Source organism: Leptosomus discolor, chromosome 2, assembly GCF_034619465.1.
Source record: "Leptosomus discolor isolate bLepDis1 chromosome 2, bLepDis1.hap2, whole genome shotgun sequence".
Taxonomy (NCBI): Eukaryota; Metazoa; Chordata; class Aves; order Leptosomiformes; family Leptosomidae; genus Leptosomus; species Leptosomus discolor.
The window spans coordinates 90920685-90945757 of NC_141392.1; the positions used below are offsets into that span (position 1 = coordinate 90920685).

General features: G+C 37.4%; 1 protein-coding gene across 2 annotated transcripts in view; it reads left to right on the plus strand.

Moving 5' to 3' along the window:
• The window catches only part of PHIP (PHIP subunit of CUL4-Ring ligase complex), a 116541-nt gene that overhangs the window by 42206 nt on the left and 49262 nt on the right, over positions 1–25073 (plus strand). For both annotated transcript variants that reach the window (XM_086482487.1, XM_086482488.1), the window contains exons 10-16: positions 2175–2245; positions 3028–3128; positions 3253–3293; positions 4428–4526; positions 6538–6691; positions 7619–7753; positions 23316–23444. In XM_086482487.1, the coding sequence (XP_086338613.1) occupies positions 2175–2245; positions 3028–3128; positions 3253–3293; positions 4428–4526; positions 6538–6691; positions 7619–7753; positions 23316–23444 (730 nt within the window). The remainder of the gene's footprint in view (positions 1–2174; positions 2246–3027; positions 3129–3252; positions 3294–4427; positions 4527–6537; positions 6692–7618; positions 7754–23315; positions 23445–25073) is intronic.

The window sequence follows — 25073 nt, forward strand, 5'->3', positions numbered from 1 at the left end:
GGAAAAACACATGCCGATGATTTTTGGTGTTCCTGTTTTGGACAAGATGTTGACTTGCTGTTGTCATCAGTTTGGTGTGATACTTCCTGTCAGCCTCCTTAAGCAGAAGGCACTTGATATTAAAGGGGCTGGTCATACATCAGAATTCAACTATGCTGAACCTTGTTAGCTCACAAACAGGCTTAATTTGGACAGGTTATATCAAACGTGTGTTTTCTGGGAAGAAGTCTTGCTTGAGCCACTGCATGTCCAGAGTGAGGCTGGATTAAGTAACCATTCCTGCACTATAGCTGCATTTTGAAGAAGATAAACTTGAGGCTTTTGTATGAGTGGGTTGAGGCACATAGACCAAACTGCATCTTTGTCTGCTGCTCTGAATGCAGGTTATTTTTTGACTGCGGCCCCTTTCATTTCTGGATTCGTGTTAAACTTAATACAGGTCTCCTCCAGGAGGAAAATAGTTTACTAGGGCTTTTCTGAACCTCTCTAGGAAATACTTGTGAAGGTGTCTTCATGCCTTCTAGGCACTTAATGATTGGATTGAGAATGTTTGTAAAGTGAAGCAATTGGCTTGATTTCTGTATGTTGTCAGAAATTATGCTTTTGTCCCCTTTCCTTGCTTCCCCAAAGTACTTACTGCCCAGCTCATTTTGCAAAGACCATAGTCTGCTCTATTGTAAAAGAATGCCATAATCTGTCTCCTAATGCCTAAAATAGCACACATTAGAGAGACATAAGTTGGAGAATTTAATTTGATTATCCAAACTAGAACGTGATTATCCAAACTAGAACGTAAGTGCATACTTGCTCTATTTTGCAGCTGTCCTAACTCCAAAGGCAGAGTTCACAAACCACAGTGGAGGAAAACAGCAGCCTATTTATCTATTTACACTTGCTCCAAATTATGTAAGCTGCATATTGAATCATCTGATAGTTCTTTTTATGTTAGTATCTCAATTAAGAAGGGTTTCAACTGTTTTGTGGAATAGATCTTTGTCTTGTTTAGTGTTATCTTGTCGTGAAGTTTCCTTGTCATGTGTCTGCAGGGAGTTACCTTAAAACTCCTAGAGGAAAGTTCACAGAAACAGCCTATACTGAAGGGACAATTTGGAGAATGATTTCTTAACTGGTGTTCCTGAATTTATTACTTTGGTTTATGCATAGGCACCACTAAGGTTTAATGCTCACTACTTTCTCTGAGATAGCAATAGCTGATTAGTGGAGAAAGGTCTCTTATGCATCTGCCTTCAGCTGAAATGAATTATATGGACCATTCTGCTTTTAAAAGAGAAAATTTTGGATAAGTTATGAATATGCATTTTTTATGTTAAAACAAATCTTTAGTGATGACATTTGTGGGTGTAATGCTGCTGTTCTGTAGTAAGTTTATTCTTTGAGTGAAGATTGCAGATGGCATACTATGTAAGACCACCTACTGATTTGAGATTGCTGCAGTGCATGAGCAGAATTGAAGTAATGATTGAAGAACCAGATCTGATTTGTTTTGGTTTTATACACTCTTAAAGTGCAAATCCATTGAAGCTTTAGTTCTGCTTGCACATCAGGTTCTGAAATGCATAAAAGAAAGCACAGGTCATAAAGTAAAATTCCTGATAAGCGTATAGCCATTGTCCTGACATTCTTCGGGCACTGTTTGAAACTAGCCCACAAAAAAATGTATGTCCTCTGAAGAAACTGGTATATTCTAATACTGTGGAAAAACTCCAAATTTACTTAAATTTCTTTTGAATACTTTTCTATCAAGAGCACCAAGCTGTTCTCTTCTGCAGCCAGGTGCTGCAGGAGAAACACAGTGTTCTAGTACACTCAGTATTTTATAACTGAATATCATGGGCAACTGGCTCTAGTGTCTCCTGTTCTGCTTTGGCGGTGACTTAAGGAGAGTGTTTTGTGTAGCAATATTAGAGGGGAGAGGGGAAACAGGATTTAAGTTGTGATACGACTGTCCTTGATACATGAATTACTTAGTCCATCTGGATTTCTTAGTTTCCTAAAGATCAGATCATGAAGCGTAGTCACACAAAATTGTTTATAGATGGGCAGCCATCTGTTCCTTCATATTTAATTTTGTCCTTCTGTGCTTAATTTCTAAGATACTGACTTATTTTTTGAAGCCCTATTAGGAAATTATTTAACTGTTTCTTTATTTGTAGTCCAAGGCCAACGAAGTTTACAGAACGCCCTCGGCCCGGAGTCCAAATGATCTGTTCTTCTTTTAGTGCTGGTAAAATACTTTTTTCTTTTTTTTTCTCCCTTTTATCAATATAAGTCGTCATTTGCAGAGTAAAATGAAGTATGATACAGTTACTGTAGCATATTTCGTGTTAAGATGGAGTTGAGTTAAAGTAGCTGCTAAAAAAACCCAAATATTTAAAACAGAATTTCAGAAACTATGCATTAACTCTGATGATACTGAGATTCTTGAAAACTGTTAAATATAAAATGTTGAAAGTAAGACTCTTATGACTGCAAGTCTTTAAAAAACTATGTATACCTTTTTTTGAGAGTGATTCTGAGAGTTGGTTTTATCTGAGATGGAATTTATAGGGATTGAGACAAGAAGGTGTGGATTACCAGGTTCCTATGGTCCAAATTTCATTGATTACAAAGTTGGCAATTGAAAAATGCAACATAAATTATTGGATAAAATACCAAAATGACAGAAACCTATTTTCAGAAAGTATACTGGAGCAATAACTCCATTCAATTTTTGTTAAGACTGAGGCTTCTAAGGGCTTAGTCACAAACAAATTACTGTAGTTAGCTAATCTTTCAGATATGTCTGCAGATGAATATTTATCTAATAGCAAATGCGAGGTAATTTGACTCCAGTTCAACTTCTAAGTCTTGTTCTTACTTAAAGGTTAGTTACAGATACGTCTGAATTGAGATACAGCTATAAATTTAAGACAATAAATTTAGGTGTTTGTTACAGCTGTTTGAAAATACTGCAATAATTTTAATTGCCCTTTTTTTCTTAAGACTTAATCTGTTTGTTTTTCTCAGGTGGAATGTTTTTGGCCACTGGGAGTACAGATCACATCATTAGGGTTTATTTCTTTGGATCAGGTCAGCCAGAGAAGATATCAGAGTTGGAGTTTCATACCGTAAATACTTTTAAAAATTACATATGTATTTGGTTATAATAATAATTTGGATAAATCTGGATAATTTGTGATCCTATTTGATTTTTTCTTTTTTTTATCCTTTTTTTTTTTTTCTTCCCTATAGGACAAAGTTGACAGCATTCAGTTTTCTAATAGTAGTAGCAGGTAAGCACACTATTTATTCAGAGCTAGTTTTTGACCTTGTGGCCATTTGTAAATATCAGTTTCTGGAAGTAGTTATTTTTAAAAAAAAAAATTGCTTTCTGTTTTGATGTTCATCCAGTAAAATCATCTATAACTTTTGGATTCTCACTGTTTTAGTAATACTCCTTCAGTTTTACATTTGTTTTCATTGTAATGAATGATTAAAGTATTTTGAATTTGCCAAAATCAAGGAGTATAAAAATACTTGAAACTTCTTCTTCGGGATGTATATGTGTGTATATTTGTATATAAAATATATGCATTTTAAGATATGTTTAAAAATGTATACCTTTTTTCAGTTAAGTGACAGCTAGATACAGGAAAACTATCACACTAAATGTAACAATATTTTGTTTAGCTAGTTTTTTAATGTTTCACTGTAAGTTCTGGATGTTGGATGTGAAGGATGCTAAAGAAAACAGTTCAGTTTGTTATGAATCCTGACACTTCATTTAATTGATGTTCTAATATACGCTTTTATTATTATACAAATAGTTGTAAATCAAGCTTCATTGTGGTCCACCCACCTCTTTCTGCTCCTACCCCTGCACCTCAAAAAGGGGGAAGAAAAAGGTGTGGGAGAAACTCAAGCTGGGAAACTATTCTTTAGATGAGTATCGTAATACTTAACATAGAGTGCTAGCTTACTGGGAGTAGGTGGTGTTTATTTTAAATCACATCTATACTTCTGCTTGCAGGGCTTTCCTGGCCCTTCGGCTATTTTTACCCCTTAAATTTCTTCCTCAGCTTTACCTGGTGTGGTAGGGTCAGTTCCTTAGAATGCTCGTTGGGTTCTGGTGTCCCTGTGCCAGAGCAGTGTTGTAACTCCGCAAGGTGCACCGGCTGGCCAAGTACAGTTAGTTTGGAAGGGGCTGAGGACAGGGAAGCAGGTTCCACTTTTTGCAGGCATTCAGGTTTTTTTACTGGTATGGGAAGTGTTCTTCACCTCAAACGAGTTGTACGGCATTCTGATGCTGTTTGGACTTCCTACTTATAGCTTCCCTTTTTGAATTCTAAATTCTGGAACTTCAGTTTTCAAGTGTCTTTTCTGTACAGATCTGGCTTTTGAGTAACTTTTTTTTCCCCTTTTGTTAGATTTGTGAGTGGAAGCCGTGATGGAACAGCGCGAATCTGGCAATTTAAGCGAAGGGAATGGAAAAGCATTTTATTAGATATGGCTACTCGCCCAGCAGGGTAAGTGGTGTAGAATGTTCTGCTGTCAGATAGATACTTGAAGGCCATTGATAATGATTTGCTGACTGACTTAAAAAAGGGAAAGGAAAAAGAAAGAGTGGGAGGAAAACCTTCTTAAATTATTATCGCTTAAATGCACAATATGCTTGTCTAGCTCTTGAAATCCAATGAAAACAAGTATTTGACTACATATTGAGCTGTGGAAACCAGCTTGTCCTGATAACAGCTCCACTAGTATTTTGATTAGATTAAAAGAATAAAAGACACTCAAAACCCATTAAAGGTCAAATTTATATGGCTTTTTACATAGGTATTTATTTCTGGAGCAAGAAAACCAGGTCAGATCTATTCTCAAGACTGCTTGCATTTTAGTAATACTTAAAGTTATTGTGGGATCTGCACGCCCAGAAAAGCAGTATTGGATTCTTTCATACCACATGCTAGAGCAAATAAATCACTTGCTTTGTAATTGGTTCTCATTTGTTAAAACAATCTGAGAATTTTATTGGCTTTGTAGGTATGGGAAACTTCTGTACACTAGAACAAGCAACAAAAAGCTTGAAGGTTAAGAATGAATTGCACCTTTTTATTTTGGCATAGAGATGTTTTCCAACTGATATACATTAGAAAGATTTATAATGGGTTTAAGGGTAAACCTTTTTCCCATTACTGATCATACTGAGTGGTTTGAAGGATGGTATTTAATAGAAAAAAATTTTAAATGGCTTCAGGAGTAAACCTGTGGAAAGATGTCTGAAAGGCCAAGAGAGGGATGCAAGAGAAGGCTAAATAATCTATAGTTTAGTTACATATTTAGATCAGAGAGTATCTTGTCAGTTATAGGCACACGCAAGAAAACATTAGTATAAAACTGTTGGACAAGAGTGTATAAAACACTGATACTGTGAGAACAGACTGGGTTATTCTCTTGAAAATGCAGCCTGTAAAAATTCTTAGTTTTAACTAATCCTGGGAAAAACAGGAATGGATTCGTCTTCGTTGTGGTCAGAAATGCCAAACTTCTTTGAGAAACTGAACTGCTCATTTCAGTAAAGCTGAATTCTGTTTTGTCCTTTTGACTGGAGGGATGAGTGCAGTTCCAAATCTGATCTTTTCTGCACAAGCACAATTTTAGCAAAGAAAATGAAATTGCTGCACTGAAAGGAAAGAGTGAATTCAGCTTATAAAGCCTCCTGGGTTCTGCATTGAATCTAGAAACGAATCTGGCTCTAACTACATTTTCTGTTCTTGAGTTGTACAATATATACCGTTGTGTAATGTATTGTAGTGCTTACTGTATGGAAGATTCTGTATTTTGTCCGCTTACTTGGTGGTAACATGCTATTGTTGCATTTGGTTGAGGTTTTCCCAGAAATTAATGTGCTAAAGAGTTCAGTGGTGATTCATCTTTAAACCACACTGACAAAAATGTAATTTTTGAGTATTCTGATAGATTATATTACAGATGGCTAGTGTTTGGTTTTCATAGGTATAACACGAGATTAAGCGCCATTATTACTGATAGTAAAGTGAGGTGGTAAGGGTGGTGGTATAGTACTAAATATAGCCTGAGAATTCAACTCATTTAAAGATATGAGAATACTTCTCTCCATATTTATAACTACTTATTACAAGTACTTTCGAGGACAAATTATTGTTCACTGGTTGAATAGTTTGGATTTTCACTTTTCAAATGTCACAACAAATACTGTAGCTATCAAATTTGATTGGGTTAGGTCATGTATTGGAGGGCATTTTCTGGAAAAACAGGTCAGCATATTCTTCAAGATACTAAGAGGACCCTAGAGTCATTGTTTAAGCATGTACAATTCTTTTGTGGTTGTACATGCTACATAATAGAAAACATCTCTCATTTCTCCAGTATCTTGAAGACTCAATGCTTCTATTCTTAATAGTAAAGCAAAATACAGAAGTATTTTCACTTGTTAGGGACATAAAAATGTTTTGGCAAACTAGCATTGCTTTGAAACTTTTTGCTCTTTTGTTTCAGACAAAGTTTACAAGGAGTTGAAGATAAAATCACAAAGCTGAAAGTAACCATGGTGGCATGGGACCGCCATGACAACTCTGTTATAACTGCAGTAAATAATATGACTCTGAAAGTCTGGAATTCTTTCACTGGCCAACTCATTCATATTCTTATGGTAAGGTGTTTCATCTTGAGTTATCAATCCTGAATGCAAAATTTATGTAGACAACGTCAAAGTTCTTATGGGGTTTTTTTCTGTCTGAAAACTGCCTTAACGAATGTTTCCAGATAATTGAAGTGTAATAGAGATGTCTGTCAGCTGCTTATTAGAAAATAAACATTTAAAGTTGCAAATAATCATTACTGTTCAAGATGTCTGGAAATAATTTTGGACTTTAGGAAGAAAAAAAGTGCTGTCTTGAAGGAGAGAAGGAAACAGTTGTTTCTTTTTACCTTTATTTAATGGGACAAATGTTTTGAAATACCACTAATGGATAGATTTGTCCTGTTTAAACAGACACGCTTCTGCAACTAATCATGCCATGAGTATAAAAAAAGGTCTTCTAGCTAGAATAAATTAAACAACATTTTTACTAGTGTCTGATACCTTTTTTGGACTGAGAAGATAGGTAACACTCGGTAACTAGATGCTCTGCTACAGATGGAACTATTTCATGCAAAGCTTTAAAATTTAGTATCAATTTTGGAGATGTTGTTTTCTAACTTTTAATTATATATTTGATTCTTTATGCATCTAAATGAAATTTCTAACTGCTACTCTGCCTAAACAAATCACAATCTGCAGAGCATTAAGACCAAAAATACCAAATGTAGTGGACTGTAATGATTTAAAATCATGGCAAAAGTATTGGGGCATACTTGTGAAGGTGACTTGCTTGACATACTTGGGAAGCAAAAATTGCGACTGGAGAGAGAAGAGTATAATACATTGCCGCAAACAAACAACCATGTGGTCAAAGTAGCTGTTCTTTGCTGGACACTTTCATAGGTTGATGTTGCAGCTGCTAGTGTTATCATATTGAATTCCTGGGTACATATTTGAGAGAATCTTCTTGTTCATCTTGCGGTATCTTAATTTCAGGGACATGAAGATGAAGTGTTTGTACTTGAACCTCATCCATTTGATCCAAGAGTTCTCTTCTCTGCTGGACATGATGGAAATGTCATAGTTTGGGATTTGGCAAGAGGAGTCAAAATCCGGTCTTACTTCAACATGGTAATTATTGTGCTCTATGGAGATATGCCCAAGCAACCTTTCTAAACTTTTTGCTTTTAGTACGTTCTTGTGCAGGCCATCTCAAAGCATTCATTTGTGTATAGGGCAAGATCCTGCATCCAGTGAAGTCAAGATAAATTCCTATTCAGTTTAGTGGGGCAAAGATTAAATCTGTAAAATGTAAGAAGTTGTTTCTTTGGCTGTATTTCATAGTGTCATCTTTCTATATGTTTCATCCACATGAAATTGGAATGTTAGTTTACATTGTCAGAGATCATGCGTAAGAGACAGGGTGACAGAGACCCTCCTTTAGTGCTCTGTTTCCTGCCTAGGGAACCAAGGTGGAACTTGGTTTATTTTTGCATTGCTAATTCTTAATCTGGCTAAAGCTCTTCAGGAGTCACCTGATCTCATACAATGTTGTTGTATGCTTGGCCCATTGGACTGAATACTGTCAGCCTTTCTGTGCAGAGCTCCTCCACATGCAGGTTTCAAATTTGGTCTGTTCTGCACTAAAGTAATTCTTCTGGAAGATGGATGCAACAGGTATTTTCATCTGTTTCTTGATACTAAGTGGGTCTTTGTATATATCTTTTTCCTCAAGAAGGTAATGATGTGTTGTGCAATTCAGACTTTGTCTCCTCGAGAAAATTACGAAAGTCTTTCTAGAATATGAAGAATCATTGAGTATGCTGAGAGTAGGCAAATGGGCTTCACCCAGCCTTCAGCCATAGTGGAATGGCAGTCTTGGAGACCAGCATAAAGAAGATCATCTGAAGAAGAGACCTGCCATAGATGTACTACAAAAAAACAAGGGCATTTAGAAATCAAGCCAGGAAGGTCACTCTGAATCTAAAGAAAGATTTTGAGATGTACAGTAGAGTTCATAAAGTCTCTGAGGAAATTCTGCCAAGCTTAGTGTGAGAGAGAGCAGCTTAGACTCCTTCAGCACTGACCTAGGTTCAGTATTGTTCCCTCTGCATTGATTTCTGTAACTGAACTTATGAAGAGTCTGAGGTAATCATCTTGGGGCTATGAGTAGCGATCGTTACTCAGTGCTATTCACTGTTACTGGTTGAGGTCTGTGTTCTCGTTGCATGGTTAGGTTGCCTTTCCAATACTACTTATGATTTATGTGTGATAGTTTTAATGGAATTTAAGGTCAGAAGAGGCTGAGCTCATCTGCTCTTTATAAGACAAGTCCATGCAAGAGCTATCAGCATCTAAATTACAGATGCCTGTGACATTAGGCAACCCCCTAAAAGGCTGAAACACTTATTTCAAGGGTGCAGTGCAACACAAACACCTAAAAAGGGTAAAAATCACATACATCTTAAGATCTTTGGAGTCGGATAAATGTGTAGATAATCAGAAGATCTCAGCAGCTGGTAATCTGTGCTCCATGCTAGAAATTAATGTGAGAAAGTCTGCCTGCTGTGTGAGGTGAGGGGAATTGTAAATCTAGTAGTCATTTTGTCTCAAACCAATGAATAAGTCATATGAGACATGTATGCAAGAGAGGCATCTCTGCAGTCTCTGAATATTTCACTAGCCAGTCTAGTTTCTATGTCTCATGCTTCAAAAGACATGGGTGGAAATTAAAGGTTTTCTTAGATGATGGGAGCAGGGAAGAGGAATGCTTATAGACCATGAGACTTGGATTGCATAGTCATCTCTGCAGAGCTGCAAATGTTAAGTGGTTTACTAAGAGAGGACATGAATACATACAGAGCTACCAGTCTTCTCCCAATTTCTGAACTGGCATGTCAGCTGGCAACATCATTAGATTAGCCACTATTAAATTACTCTGATAACCGCTGTAACCTTCATTGGCTTACTCAGTATGTCATCTCGTCCTTCTGAAAAATAGTATTTGTACTCAGGGGATGGGAAATTTCTACAGTTTGGGTTCTTTTGGATTAGACAGAGAACATCATCTGGAGGAACCAGACCTGAGAGTTGAATGACATGATACACCTGCTTTACCATTCAAGAACCTCTTAGTATCATTGCCTGGCAAAACCGTGCCTGTGGTACCAGCGCTGGATGACTTTGTCATAACAAAAGCCCCTTAAAAAAATCGCAGACCTTGAGGGTGTTGGTTGAACTAGGAAAATCTTAGGTGACTGTTCTCTTAATGATAGTCCAGGCAGGTATTTCCATCCTAAATGGATTGCTTGGTACACGTAAAGCCTTGTAGCAAATCCCTGAAGTAGAATTGGGTGGTTTCAAGTAGTTCCCCCACCCCTCACCCCCTCAAGTTACTTCATCGTCAGCAGAAAAAAAAAAAAAAAATCATCAAAATTCGAGGGATGCAGACAGTGTCAATCATTTTGAAACTTAACTGCTTTTATCCAGTCAGTGAATGTGAAATTGCAAAGCCATAGTAACCAAATGCACTTTTTGTTTTGTATTTAACTTAAATGGGAGAATCAGGAGTTTATTTGTGCCTTGCTGGTTACGGATAGGTGACACTAGGAGACTCTGGTGGTCTTACAGAACATTCTCTCCCAGTTTTTTAAACTTAAGGTTTTCTATTAAATCAATTGGTGCAGTCACGGTTAATTTGAAGCATTTTTGGTCTGTTTGCCAGATTTTGGGTTTTATAATTCATAGTAAACTCTGTTCCATAAGTGACTGTCTGCACGTGTGGGTTTACTTTAAGTATGCATATATTTTTTTATATTCCATGTTTTCACCTGTAGTCTTGACTTCATTTAATCTAGTTCTGCAAGTATCACATAATTCAGTGTCAGAGTTCATAGGCGTTCAGAACTGGCTTGATTCAGTGACACGAGTCAGCTAGACTCAGGGAATGTATTCACTGCCCCAGAGACTGGAAGTATCAAGAGGATGAGAGGGTTAAAAGCTTTTTAGGCAATTTTGAGATGCAGCAAATAAGTCCTGGGATGGTTTGAAATTGCATATGCCAATACAGGTACTTGTTTTGGGGCCTGTGCAGTATACCTGCCAGTCCTGACTTAATACAGCTGCTAATGAAAAGTGCATTCTCAGTGTCATTCATTTTCCCAAGGAATCAATGAGGCTTCAGTGTTGTAATGTTAGGGTAGTTTCACATGCTGTATTTCCCAGGTACAAGTAAGCATTTAGCAGATTTCTGAAGAAACAGGGTAATAAACTGTAAGTGGTTGCTGCAGCCAACTGTTTCAGAGCTTGTATATTTCACAGAAATAGTGGTTTTGCTACAGAAGGACAGCACAAACCCTTGTAAATGTTTTAGATTGTGGCTCGTTACCCAGGGCCTAGATTCACTGCAGGACTTGACTGTTATGGCACCTATGTTATTTGGGACCAAGGTCCTTAGTCTCCAAAGTGGAATGCAGTATCTTACCAAATTCACAGTTTACTAAGCAGTATATAAGGTTTAGTTTACTAAGCAGTATATAAGGTTTAGGTATCTTAGTGGATGATCCAGGAAAAAAAAATACACCAAATAGTGGGCTGTCTAGTGATGCCCCTGTGTGATAATGTACATAAAAGATCTGTTTCAAATGCAGTTTCTTACTCAAAGCTGCAATGCAGTATCTGGATCCCTTGTGTGGTAAGGCACCTTTCCAATAACTGAGGGATGTCCCTGCTCTCCTGAAAGCATGGCACAGGAGCAGGTGGCCCTCGTCTTTTGGGATTGCCTTAACTAGTGTTAATCTGTTGAGCTGGGAAATGGAAGACCTAGATTCTGCTCTCTAATCAGCAGCAAGGCGTTTAGTTCAACATCTGCCACTGACTTAGGAGGGCATCTCAGCTATAAAGCTATATAGACAGGACTTTCCCAACTTTCTCTTGAAGTTTAGTCACTGGAGAGGCGTGAATCTGTAGCCTATGGGTTTAGGCACTTCTGCTGGGCTTGTCTTCTTGGGTATGGAAATCATCTTTTAGGTAAATTAGGAAGTGATAATAAATAATAAAATAAATATATTTTATTTAAATAATTTTAATTTATTAAATTTAAAAAATAAAAGACAATAAAATAATTTAAAAAAAGAGAAAAATATAACCTTTGGCTTTAAGCTTTAGGCAAGCTCTTGAACTTGCAGGATTAGTGCTCTGTTAGGTCATAAATAAAAGCTGCACACTGCTCTGCTGTTGTCACAGAATCTGTTTTCTTTCAGGTGTTCCCACTGAGTTACTTCTTAATAGAACTGATGCTCTTGATTTGTTAGGAATGCCAGGGTTGGCACTTGGATGGTGTGTGCTGCAGTTTAGCCTTATGCTTGTCATTCCTGCAGGCTTTAAGGAGAACTTTCTCAATTCCTAGAATGTATGAGGGGGAAAAAGAAAACTACAGGGAGTTAAGAATCTTTCAGATCAAAAAGGAGGTGCCTCGTAATGTTAGGTGGATGCACCAGATTTTGTTTGGTTTAGTGACTGGGTTTTTGTTGGTGTTGCAAAGTGGACATTAGGTACTGGTGTTCCACAAGTCTGACCCCAAATAGGTTTGTGGTGTTATGGTCCTGCCCCTGATTTTTACTTTTTTGGACTTGGGTATTTTCATTTAAGCATGCTTTCCTTTAAGCAGTACCTTTCAGGGCTGAGCTCTGCTGATTCAAACTGCTTGCAAAAGGCATTCTGCCTGGAGCCTTAAAGTATAAGTTACTCCTGTGGTAAAGCTAATAGTTCTTGTCCTGTGAGTGGGCTGCCCTGTAGGAGAATATTAAAGTTTCCTAAAAGATTTTAGGATGTATACAGACCTGTAGCTCTGTTCTTTTTTTCTCTCTCTTTTTTTTTAAATAATTTGATTTACAGCATAGCTTTACGAACAGTTGCAGGAACATATGGTGACTGCAGTTACTTAAAAGTATGCTGTTGAAAGTATGAAAACTGTATTACAGTAGCAATGGATGAAAAACTAGGGGAGAACAGGAATTTTTACAGCCTTTGTCACTACAGAATATTGAGTTTTTGTACTGTATCTTTGAGTGTAATTACTTTGCCCAAATCTGATACCTGACTCGGCAGATTTTTTAAGTAGGCATTGCAGCTACTGCAGCGGGAAGCTTGTGGATTAGTTGATAAAGACTAGCCTTACGGTCTTTAAGAAATCCTTGTGTGATGTAGAAATTAATCAAGTAGGAATACTGATGCCTTTAAAAAATTATTCTCCTGGTCTCAAAAAAACACTGAACAAAACCAACAATAAATAAAAGGTCTTCCATGACTAGATGTCTCTTCTGTCTTACTGGATTGACTCTCATTGCAAGTTGCATCTTTGCGAAGGTAGGCTTTGCTGCAGCTGGTAGCAGGCTCTCTTATGTCTGACGTGATTCGTGTGCCTTGGGCCTCTTGTGTGCCTGAACATCTGTTAAGGTCAGACTTTTGCCTGCTTGTAATCTTTATGTATTCCTTCTAGTGGTTGTGAAGAGTTTATTTGGACTGAATCTTGTTGCGTTACCTTAGCGCTAAGACAGTCGTTCTGAGCACTGTCGTGTATTATGGTGTCCTTTGCAACGCACTCTGGGTGGGTGGTGGTGCTGGAACCCTCTTTGAACTCAGTGCAAAGATGGCCTTAGTCCTTTCATTGTATTCTGCTTTGAAATACTAACACAAAAAGAATGTTTTTATGATCTTGTATTAAATTCACAGATCCAAATACTTAAAGATGCTCCTACTTTTGTGACTTTTATCTGACTTGCTGAAAGGCTAAGCCACCATAGCCTTTGGCACTTAAGGGTCACACTGTATATCTCCAGCTGTTGCAAATTTGATGATGAGTCTTTTTCTAAATGCAAAAGCACATTTCATCAGAATGTACAGAAATATGATGAGTATGTTTCAGAAATGCATTACAACTCGAGCTCTGTAAACTAGTGATTTGAAGCAACCTCCTGATTCTTTTTGATTAGGAAGAAAAAAAGAAAAAATTTCTCACTGAACCTGTTCTCCCCCTCTCCCACCTTCAGCTTCCTTTGAAAAGACAACTAACTGTTACATTTCTGAAAGAAGAGCTTTAATCTCTCCCAGAAATGCCATTGTTCTCCTCTGTGTCACTGAGTAAACGTTGCTTGCCCTGGAAACCCGATTGGTACTTCAGGAATAGTGGATGATTTCTTACGGCAGTGTTACTGTTACTGCTTGAATTGGTGTTTGTCATTCTTATGCCCTCTGTCCTGCTTTTACGGAAACCATCAGAAAAAAGAGGGGAAAAAAACCAAACCCAAAACTCTAAAATTGTAAAGCCTGAGGGAGAAGCTGACCACCTGCCTGTTGCATCAGTGTTGGAGAAGATACAGGGTACAGTTGCATTTCTTGGCTGTTTTTGAACAACTCTGATCCTGAGGCTAAGACATGCTTTTTCATTGAGACCTAGAAGGACAACCATGTCTTTAATGGCTGTAGTTGCTGTAAGGTAGGATGAGGCTTCTTTTGTGTTTTCAGTGATTTTTTTTTTTTTTTTTTGGTTGGTGTTTACTTTCATTCTAGGCACTTTTCCGTTGGAAGCTCATGATGAATAGTCCCACACTTTCAAGTAAAACATGTTACTTAAATTCAATGTAAATAAGCATTGTATCCAGAACTAGCAAGCTTGTGAGCTGCATGTGTTCTTTCCAATATGCTTATTAATTAGCAACAGTTGATGAAACTTAAACTTTAAATATGAATATTTTTTAAACAAAAAACTTGAACACTTTTGTGTTTGTTTCACAGAATGTTAAATAGCTTATTCAAAGATTTGGCTGGTGTGATGAACAGGGTTTCTAATGTCTGTATTAAAAAACATACATTAAACCAGGTACAGTATAAGCAGCTGAACTGAAAAGTGTCAGTTTTCTAACAAGATAGAAGTTTTTGCAGTTGCAATTTTAATATAAATTTAGCAATACGTGATTTTGACCAACATTTAAAATTGTCAGCCCAGAAGCAAATTACTTGAGATTTTAGGAGAAAGTCTGGGTTTAAGTGGATAAACAAAGTTACGTTTCCTTTTTTTTTTTTTTTGTTCCTTTTTCTTCTAAAGAGAATTTGTAACAGCTAAAAGAAAAATGGGGACAAAACTTTTTGTTCTTGGAGTTCAGAGATTAAAGGATGTCTTACTGGAACCTTCTGTAAAGAGTTATGGATCCTTTCAGCAACTCTAAAGTTACTTTGACTTTGTGTTATATTGCCACATGAAAACCTAAGCATAATCGTTCCCCTTAAGTACGTTAACAGGGAACAGCAACTGTAAGTTCTTGGTACTGAAAAACTTTTCAAAGTACTTAAACATAAACTGTTGTTGAACATGCAGTACTAATAGGCGTAAGCTACTTTATTAGTGTTGCTAACAAACCTGTAGGCTCATCTTTTGCTTACGTTCTTAGTTGGAGTTAGGAAAGTACTGCAGAAGTTAGTGATCTTTATAAGAAAAAAAAAAAAAAAAAGAGAAACAAAAAACCACCAAACCCAAAAAAGCTTATAGCCTTGCAGCAGGGTAAAAAAGTTTAGGAAACTGCAAACTTACTAGTGATAGAATTGTTTAGGTTATGACTTGTTTTGTGCAGCATCGGATGTCTTATACTGTCTTATCAAGTTGACCAGCAGCTTGGGTTGGCTTCTCTAATCAAATCTCAAGTTTGATGGGACAGTGCTTGTTACCTGAAATATAAAAATGCAGAGCTGTACTTGGGACAGCTGGTCAGGATTTCTTAGCAAGACTTAAGATGAGCTACTTAGCATGACCAGCTTCATGTGTGGGGATTTTTTTACCACAAATGAAAGGGAAAATATCTGAAAGGAGGAGAAATGCCACAGCTGGTTTATGTAGTTTTTAAGCAAATACCTTTCTCAGCATTATTTAGTTTTTAGAGAAGGGCCTAAAGGAAAGGAAGAATTTTAGGAAGAAGAAAGTTTTGCTAGGGTCGGTCTGTTCTCCGTAGTAACAAGCAATAGAACAAGAGGAAATGGCCTTAAGCTGCACCAGGGGAGGTTCAGGCAGGATATTAGGAAGAATTTCTTTACTGAAAGGTTTGTCAGGCATTGGAACAGCCTGCCCAGGGAGGTGGTGGAGTCACCATCCCTTGAGGTGTTTAAGAGGTGGGTAGATGCTGTACTTAGGTACATGGTTTAGTGGTGTTGGTAGAACTAGGACAAAGGTTGGACTCAATGATTTTGAAGGTCTCTTCCAACTGAAGCTGTTCTATGATTCTATGACTGTATATTGTTACTTCAAAATTTATTATCAATTAATTTTAGATTTCCTTTTTAATCTCTATACGTCTATGTCAGGTATGTGAAGTGAGGCAATCATGTAAATAAAGCTTGATAAGACATTTTTGAAAAGCTGTAGTGGTTATGTCTGGGTATTCCTGAAGTAATAGTTGTGAAGAACAGAGGTTTTACTTCATTAGAAGATCTCTGTCTCTATGCTTGACAAGACTCCAGTATCTCCTTTTCACACTTAAAGGATGACAACGTGACCATATTTCTAACAGTTAACACTAGAAAAGATAGGTAGAAGAAAAGGTGTGTTTGAAGGACCTTGTGATGATACAGGACTGCTTGTTAAAACCTCATTTACTTATTACTGTGCTGCAGTAGCTTTCATTAGGCCATGTTGTAATGTTTTATGCAGTGAGGTGTGTAATGCTTTCATATGATCAAAAGAGTAGAACTTGTTTGTGAATACTCGCAAACTTGACTTTAGGTCGCATGATTTCCTGACCAGTCTTGAAGTTTAGACCCAAGCTCTTACGACTGTGCTATAGTAAAGGAAAAAAAAAACAACCCCAGTTACTCTTTTTGGTCCTTAGTTTTCTTTTTCAGGTTTCTTCTTTCCTGAGAAGCCTTGGGCTGAGGAAGCAAAAAATGGATTTGATATGCTTGTTTTGAAGGTGATCTCTGAAATTCCTTTATTTCATTTGATTGCTTTGAAAACAAACGGAGTAGTAAAATGAGCTAGCAGATACTAACCTGCCTTGTAAGGCCACCCTCTTCTGGTTACGTGATGATTATAGTTGTATAGCTCTAAGGTGCTGCTGCTATTTCAAATGGTGTCTTAATGAAAGAGGTTATGCTTCTTGGAAATGCTGGCACAAAATCAGAAAATGTAGTCATACATATTATAACAATAATCTAAAGCAGTAGTTGTATTTAAAATGTTAAGCTTGTTTTTTGAAATGGTAAATGTGTACTGTCACAAGTGAGAAAGCTTGAAGCAAGTGGATACATTCATACAAGTTTTCTTTTACATTCACTATGTGAAGTTGCCGTGGTGAATATATGCCTTTTCATAGCCAGATACTAGTTAATCTGTGCAAATGCAGATAAATGTTACGTATTATTAAAAAAAAACCCAAACCCCACATGTTGATGTTAAGGTTGAAAGTTCTGGCCAAAAAGACGTTAAGAAATAGGACAAGATTGCTGAAGCTAATGTCTGAGGTTTTTGTCCCCAAGTCTGTAGCTAGCTGGTTGTCTACCTAATGTAAAGGTGTCTGGTACTGTTCCTGGTTCCATGCATTTCTTTCCAAGTGGGTCCTTCATTACTTTTATAGGATGTATGATAGTTGCATTGCACGGTCCTTTTTCAAGCTTACACATTTTCCCTAACTTTCTGACACATAATGTATCTTTTGAAAAATTTTAATAGAAACACTTTCTTAGATTTGTGATCTTTGGATATATTGTAGATTTATTTGAAGCTGTTAGCATAAGCAGTGACTGAAATTGTCATATACAAAACTTGACTATAAGAAGGTCAAGGTCAAGCAGCCCATAATGAATTTTCCTAATTTCTACAATGGAAATTGTAGAGGGTGTAATTTTGACCCTACTTGCAGTTAATGGAGAGTCTGCACTACGGTTGAAGAATCAAACCATCTGGATGCAGTGACGTGTTGGTTGTTTCCCCCACCAGGCTCTCTGCCCTCTTCTGCCATGTCTTATGTTTTCATACAAATCAGCAAGAAAAATTGGGTACTGCCCCATGTATGTATTTCTTAATGGCAATGAAGTCTAGTTTTTGTGAATTTGGACACACACATCCCCTGTTGTTAACGACTGTTCAAATGTTTTAGTACAGTTTAATCCTTGTTTTGCTTAGAATTTACTGTCAGTGTTATGGCATCAACTGATTCAGGTCAAAAGGGTTTCTTCCTGCAAATTGTCAATCAAGCAGAGGCTACTAAGTTGCAGTTGGATTTTTCTGTGTGCTCCTGCTCCTTCAGAGAGCTGGTTGTTGACTTTGTCCTTTATATTTAGTGTTGAGTGGACACTTCATTACAGCCAATTCCTGTGCTATGCCTCCTTGTGTCTGTGTGTCTTGCTGTTTTTCCTGCCTATCTTCTGAGGTCTGATCTTTCACTGATCTGTGCGATGCAGTTCCTTACTTTCTAATGCTACTTCTACTTTCAATGCAACCTGGTGAACTCTGAAGCCCTAACAGCATTATCATATCGCTTACAACATTGTTTCCTTTTTGTTAATCAGTAAACCTGCATGGCCTACCTAGATCTCTGTTGGCAACCACTTGATTAGTTTTAGCCTAAATGACATACCAAAAAATTGGAGTCCCTGTCAGAAGAACAACATGGAAGATCAGATTCCATCTAGGACAGCTCAGCAGAATGCTCTGTGCATGGATTTTCTGCCACATCAGGTGATTTTTTTGGACTAATGTCCAAAAGCATACTGCTTGCTTATGTGGACAATGTATTGTAGTCTCCAGTGTCAACCAGAGATTTAAAAACTGTTATTTCTTATGTTGTGGCCTTCATAAAGTCTGAAGAGACATCCAGTTTTGTTGGGATTATATGGGACTGTATTTTTAGATCAGGTTTTGTAGTCATCTGAAATACAGAGTGACTAAGAATAAGATTATTGACACATGGTTTTTGAATCAGTCAGTGTTTAGTCCTACTGAAATGTTTTCAAAGTTTTTGAGAGGTTTCACCTTTGAGGAGTACACAAGATCATATCCTGAAGAGCAGATCTTGAAGACCAAAGCCAGCATAATGCTCTAGTAGTCCAAGAAGCCACTACTGAGTTTGCAGGAAGTTTATTAAGAAAAAATTTCTTTAAGAAAAAAAAAAGCTATAAATATTTTTTGTATAGCCTTGATATAACTTCAGACATCCATAGGTTGGGTGATCTGTCAGATCTTTTCATAGATATGTTTATCTTTCAAGACAAATACAGCATTCCTGAATGAATAACTGACTTGGATGGTAGGAAGATAGAAACATTTTTAGTAAACATTTTACTCTTAATGTAATTACTGCTTCCTACTGTTTGGTCCTTTGTTACTGTTCTGGAATCAGTGTAGAAGCTATGTGATTTTTTGATTTTGATTTTTTTTTTTTAACTAGCTAAAAAAGTGTGTTTTACGCTCCTCCAAGTCTGCAGCAACTGCTTTTAACTTTGCAGAAAGTCCCATAGGTATTTTTTGGCTTACCATGGAAGCATGCTGTGATCAGAGATTGTTCCTTAAAGCAAAGGAACTTCAGAATACTTGGAGACTGATTTGACTTGAGCAGCTATGATGTAGCTTCACCACTTATGAAAGAGGTTATATATTTCAATAATAATTCGTTAACTTTGCTTTTTTGCTAGGTTGAGAAGGTTGTTCTAGTGTACCATTGTTGTGATCATTAGAATCTAAATTTCAGTTTTCAAGTTTGAATGTTGCTTGTAACTAGTTTTCATTTGTTCCTATGCATTTGAGTAGAGTAGTTCTCTTCCTGCGGAAGGTCTTTTTGTACAGGCATACGAAATAGTCCTCTTTCCTTAGTGTCCCTGTGAAGAAGCTGAGCTCTTAGATTTTCCATCATCATGATGAGTGGGAACATTTATCTGTAGCTGTTTCACTTGAAATTTCTTTGTCTTGAACATGGGAAGCAAAAATTGTGTGTATTGCTTTGGAAGAGGTTGTTCTTATCGTTGTCTGTTTGTCTAGCATGTATGGGCTTTCTCTTTCTCTTCTGGATGTACTTTATTTTAGGATTTTAGTTTTCTTTTTGTTGTTCCATTATACGTGATGTATTGCAATGAAGACACAGTGATCTTTCCATGTTTCCAGCTATTTGCCTCAGTCCCTTAATGTGAAGGAAGTGAGATAGTGAGATAACGTTACCTACCTCAGGCTAGTACAGGCTTAGTTCACTGACTTTTTAAACAGTGCTGATGACTTGTGTTGGAAGGTGTGATAGAAGTGCATAGTGTTACTGTGTGTAGACCGAGTTGCATTTTTTTTTTTTCTGGCAGTAAGTGTGTTAGTAAGTTATTTCTCATAGTCTTACTAGGTTCATGGCCTGTTGTGTTTTGTGCTGTTGACTTTTAGTTCCTTCAGTTGATACTGTTTGTGCTATGTCCCAAATCTGTCCTCAGTGGATGATTTCCTAATGTTTATTTCGTCAATGGGCTCTTATTTTTTCTGTAGTTGCTAACAGAAAGGCCTGACTTGAGGAATTTCACTGGTAACATCCTTTTAGCTCTGTATGTCTTTCCAAAACCAATCAATAACTGCTATCCTTTCCTTAGCAGGTTTACCTACTCTGCATTTCTCCTACGAATCACAATCTGTTCCATTTGAACTAAGTTTTCGGTGCCATATCATGGCTGGGAAATCTAGCTAGGTTGAATGAATTATATTTTCTTGGTATATTAAAAAAAAATGAGTTATTTTCCTGAGGAAAGTCTGCTAAGCTTGTCTGGTGCTCTCTACTTTTGATTCATTTTAATTTTACTCGAATCTTTATTTTTTTTTTCTCCTGTGTCTCTTGTACTATCTATTGATAACAGGTCAGAAAGACTTATTATTGTGTTCCCTCTCTCTCTTGGTGGGAGACACCTGTTTCCAGGTGTGTTTTCATACAACAAATTATTTTTATGCATGTAAGACATGTTACTTCGTGTACTAGTTTCACAGTGCTGTTCTCCATGGTTTGGGGGAGAACACTAAGCTCTCCAAAACTGAAAGGAAAAGAGTAACTTCCCTTTTTCATTCTCATATTTCATCAACATTCCTCCCTTCATGATGTACCGATGTCCATCTGTTTCCTTGCTAGTGAAAGTATGGGCACATACCTTAGTTCTTGGGGTTGAGTCTACAAGTAATCTTAACTTAGTTCTTGTTGTGTAGCATCACTGGTTTTTCCCTGTTTCTGGCCAAAGAATCTTTACTACTCGCTTTGCTACCAGCAGTGTCTTAACGTGTTCATTCTTGGCAGCCCTTTGGGACAGCTTTTTCTGTGAGCGGTCTCTTCCCTTCACCACTGACAGCCTTTTATTCAGCAGGGGAAGGTTCCAGACAGAATAAACATTTTATCTTCTTTGGGATACAGTCTTCATATAGTTCTTGCATCTTTGATTTAAAAGGGATGGAGTGGAGAAAGGAGCCCCCTTCTTGCTTGCTGAAGTTACAGCTTCACTGATTTACTACAGCTTCCCCTTTTGCAACTTAACATGTAGTTTATGTTCCAAATGACCCAACTCCTCTGTGTTAGCTTTATTATTGAAGAAATTCCATTGTAAATTGTCATTATCAATCTCAAAATAATTCTACTGGGTAGCACACTCTAGCAGGCTTTTGCTCTTTAGTTTGTAATAGTAATTGTATCTTGGAAGCTTATCCCCAACAGTACCTTTTGTTCTTATAATATTAAGGATCTTTATTTCCGAGTAATTGTACCTCAGGCTTGAGGGGTTGTACTAAAAGGTCTTACTGCTGTCCTTTCCAAAAGCACTTTTTAAACCAGATTCTGGCCACATTTAGAGTAAAACTATTTGCACTGTACTGATCACTGTTCTTCTCCTTTACATAAGAAGGGACTGTCTTCCAACTAACAATCTAATTTCCAGGGTGTTCTTGAACATGGTCCATCCAAACCATTTCTTGCTGTGAAGGATTAAAAAAAGCCCATCATCTTAATAGTCTGACTTTTTCTTTCTATTTCTTATTTTTCCCCTCACCATGGTTAGCAAATAATTCTTCCCACAACATGCCTTCTTTTCCTTGTAAAACAAAAAGGCTTCAAATCTTAGGCTGTAGGACAACCCTGAAGTTCTCTTTATGAAGGACTTGAATGTTAGGAAGCTTGATACCTTGATGTTTCTTTTGTTGGAGGAAGGGAAAGGGAACAGCAATCTCTGTTAGCACTCCTTTGCCGGGTTTTTACTCTACATCTGAAAAGCTTATTCTTGGGCTGAAGTTCCTTCCTCTTTCTGCCTACCTCCCCAAACTATCTCCCCTTAATATGGTGAACTTTCTATGTACAAAAAGCAGCACAAAGGTGTAACTTTGCCTTGATCGTTGGATCTTGCTTAGCCTAAACTAATTCTGCATTCCTAGCTGTTGTGATGTTAGTGTCACTCGCTTGAAACTCTGTTTTTATTTTCCATCTCTTTCTATAGGCTACTTCTGTTTGTTTCTTCTGGAATCATGGGCAAAATAGAACATAAAACTTGGTTTATGTTCCTCTTCTGCTAATCCAGGAACTCATTTGGCTTTTATGGAAAGTACTTGTAGTAAGACAGACATTTATCAAACACCTGAAAGCATTGGCAGTAGGTGTGGCAGCCTTTACCGTTGTGGGGGGTGTGCAGGGGTGTGGGTGTGGTGTTGTAAGACCGTGGGCAACAGATTTAGACTTCTTGCCTCTGTCTCAGCTTGCAAGATAGTGAGAACAGTGCCTACCTCACAGGTTTTTTTGAGGCTTGGTTCCTTAACTTCTTAAAATAATGCTAATGGCCTCTGGAAGGTGCTACAGAAGTGCATAGCGTTACTGCCTGCAGGCTGAATACCATTGGTTTTTCTGGCAGTCTATAGGCCTGCCACAGTTAGGGAAAGAATTTGTTTGGTATCTCTTTAAAGAAAATGCAAAAGTGCTTTGCTGGGGAGAATAGAAAGGGGCTTTCTGAAGAGGTGCGGAAGACTTGAAAATTCAGAGTGGTGATTGGTCACCTCTGCTTGATTGACAGGTTGCAGGGAAAAACAAAAACCCATTTGTTCTGGCTTAATGGAACTGGAAAACAGAAAATGAGTATCAGGTAAAAATTCCTTTTTTAAAATCTTTGCAGTTCTCCTTTAAAAAGTGGAGTTTTTACACAAATCTACACCTCCCCCACTCCAATAAATTAGGAGTAGGAATTACAGAAACAGGCCGTTGCTAAGTTGTGTAACGTGGGTTGTCTGTCAGTGCGTTTTCTAGCAGGCAGGTGTTCTGAAACACCGCAGCAGCCAATGCTACTGGGCTAGCTTAGCAAAAAGGCAGAGGATTGAAAGGGTGTAGTGGCTAAGCCCTGAACTGGACCCAGCTCTCTGGTTAGGCTCATTGGCAGGATGTTCAAGGGGAAGCTTTTATTTTCACTTCCTATACTGTGGCTGCTTTGTGGATAAAGTCTGTCAGTTTCTACTACTATCAATTTGGCATCTTTCATGAGCATAATTACAAAATTCACTGAAAAGTGAATAGCTAAAAAGTAAACTATGTTTTAAAGTAACTTCTATCTAGCAGTATACTGTCTTACAGATTTTATAATAAATTTCAACATCAGCACCACAGTTTTGAGACTCAATTGAAAATTATGTGTTTCTGGTAACTTAATTATTTTGTATGTTGATGTATTTCAGATTGAAGGACAAGGACACGGTGCAGTTTTTGACTGCAAGTGCTCTCCTGATGGACAGCATTTTGCATGTACCGATTCTCACGGTCACCTTCTGATTTTTGGCTTTGGTTCCAGTAGCAAATATGACAAGGTACAGTGCAAGATGAAAATCAAAATGTTTGTCTGTGTTGAATGTATTCATATGAACTTTCCTTCGGATCTTCATTTCAAGAGGGTGTATCTTAACAGAATTTGAAGCTGTTAATATGGGATGTTACAGATTCCTCTTGGTGACATTGAGCTTTCTTTCACTTTTTTAAACTATGGAAACATGCTGTTAAGCTACTGTTTACATGGGAAGTTAGAAATAATTTAAAAATTTGAAAAATTACCCAGTCACTGTCTACTCTCTTAAGTGATGAGGTTACAAGTGTCTCCTAATGGATCCACATGGATAATGTGAATAAACTGCAGTGCAATTAACAATAGCTAAACATTTTGCTTTAAATATTTTTCTGGTTCCTAACTAAGACCAAAAAAAAAAAAAGGGGGTGGGTGTAATAGAACTAATTCCTGCTATCTGTATTTAAACATTGCATAGCCTGGGAGACAATCATTTACAATAAATGTACTCTATGTTCTAGTGATACAACTTTGTCTGCTAGTGAAGTTCTGCTGTCATGAATGCCTTGGTGCTTACGCAGCAGTGTTCCACCATTACTGTGCGATTAAAACATGACATCTTTATTCTAATATCATAATCTACATTGTGTATTCTAAGTGTGGGTGTCTTCCCACGTACCCTCATGACTGTAAGGATATGTGATGTTTCTTTTTTTTTTTTCCTCTGTGCATGAACATGCCATATGAACCATACAGGTTACCTAGTTTGGAGTGCCAACAAGGTTGTAGTTCTTCTTCTTTTACCACCCAGGGAAGAGATGAGGCGTGTCTCTTCTCCCTCTTTCTAAGACTTAAGCAGACCTATCTGGTCCAGGATTTTCATCTCTGGTTCTGATAGCTGGTACTTGAAGGTTGTTGTTGGCTTCTGGATCTTGCCTCGTGCTTTGGACTCAGGCTGACCTTGAAAGCGTTTTGGCAAACAGCAATGCAGAGCAGTCTGAAAGAGGGACAGCAAAAGGAATTTTAATCTTCATCTTGTAAGCCACTGCATTTCTTTCTGTAGCTCTTATTTTGATGCTGGTTACATCAGCATTTGCATATTGGGGATTTTTCTTTTTTCTTCTTGTCTCTCAAATATGATTTGAAGTACTTGGTCCTTGGCTGCTGTTGCTATCCCTCAGCTATTACTAGCTGTGCATTTTCCCTTCCATTCCAAAGAAAACAAATGAGGAGACACCACAAGCAAGGAGAACCGGGATTATCAGATCATTCTCAAGGTCTTTGTCTTTCAGAGTTCTTACTCTTCCAAACTTGTAATAAAAACATTTTTCTCACCATGTCTATGGATTGTTCCAGGTTTATTTTTCTCTTCAGTCATTTTGGAAGTATATAGTCCTCTGCTACTTGGAAATGTTGGAAATGAAATTGGAGAGCCTTTTTGTCTTTGCTGTGATAGACCAGGAGTTTCCTTTACACTGCCATTTGAGAATTTACCTTGTGAAGGATTAGATCTGTTTGAAGAATGAAAACAATTGCTTTTCACTTCTTGAATTTTACAGACCCTTTCTCCTCTTGGGGTTTTTACTGTAGCCTCTGAGAAAAGATTATGTTTAAAATTTTTCACTTATTGGGTGATGTAAAATGATCCTCTCCAGCT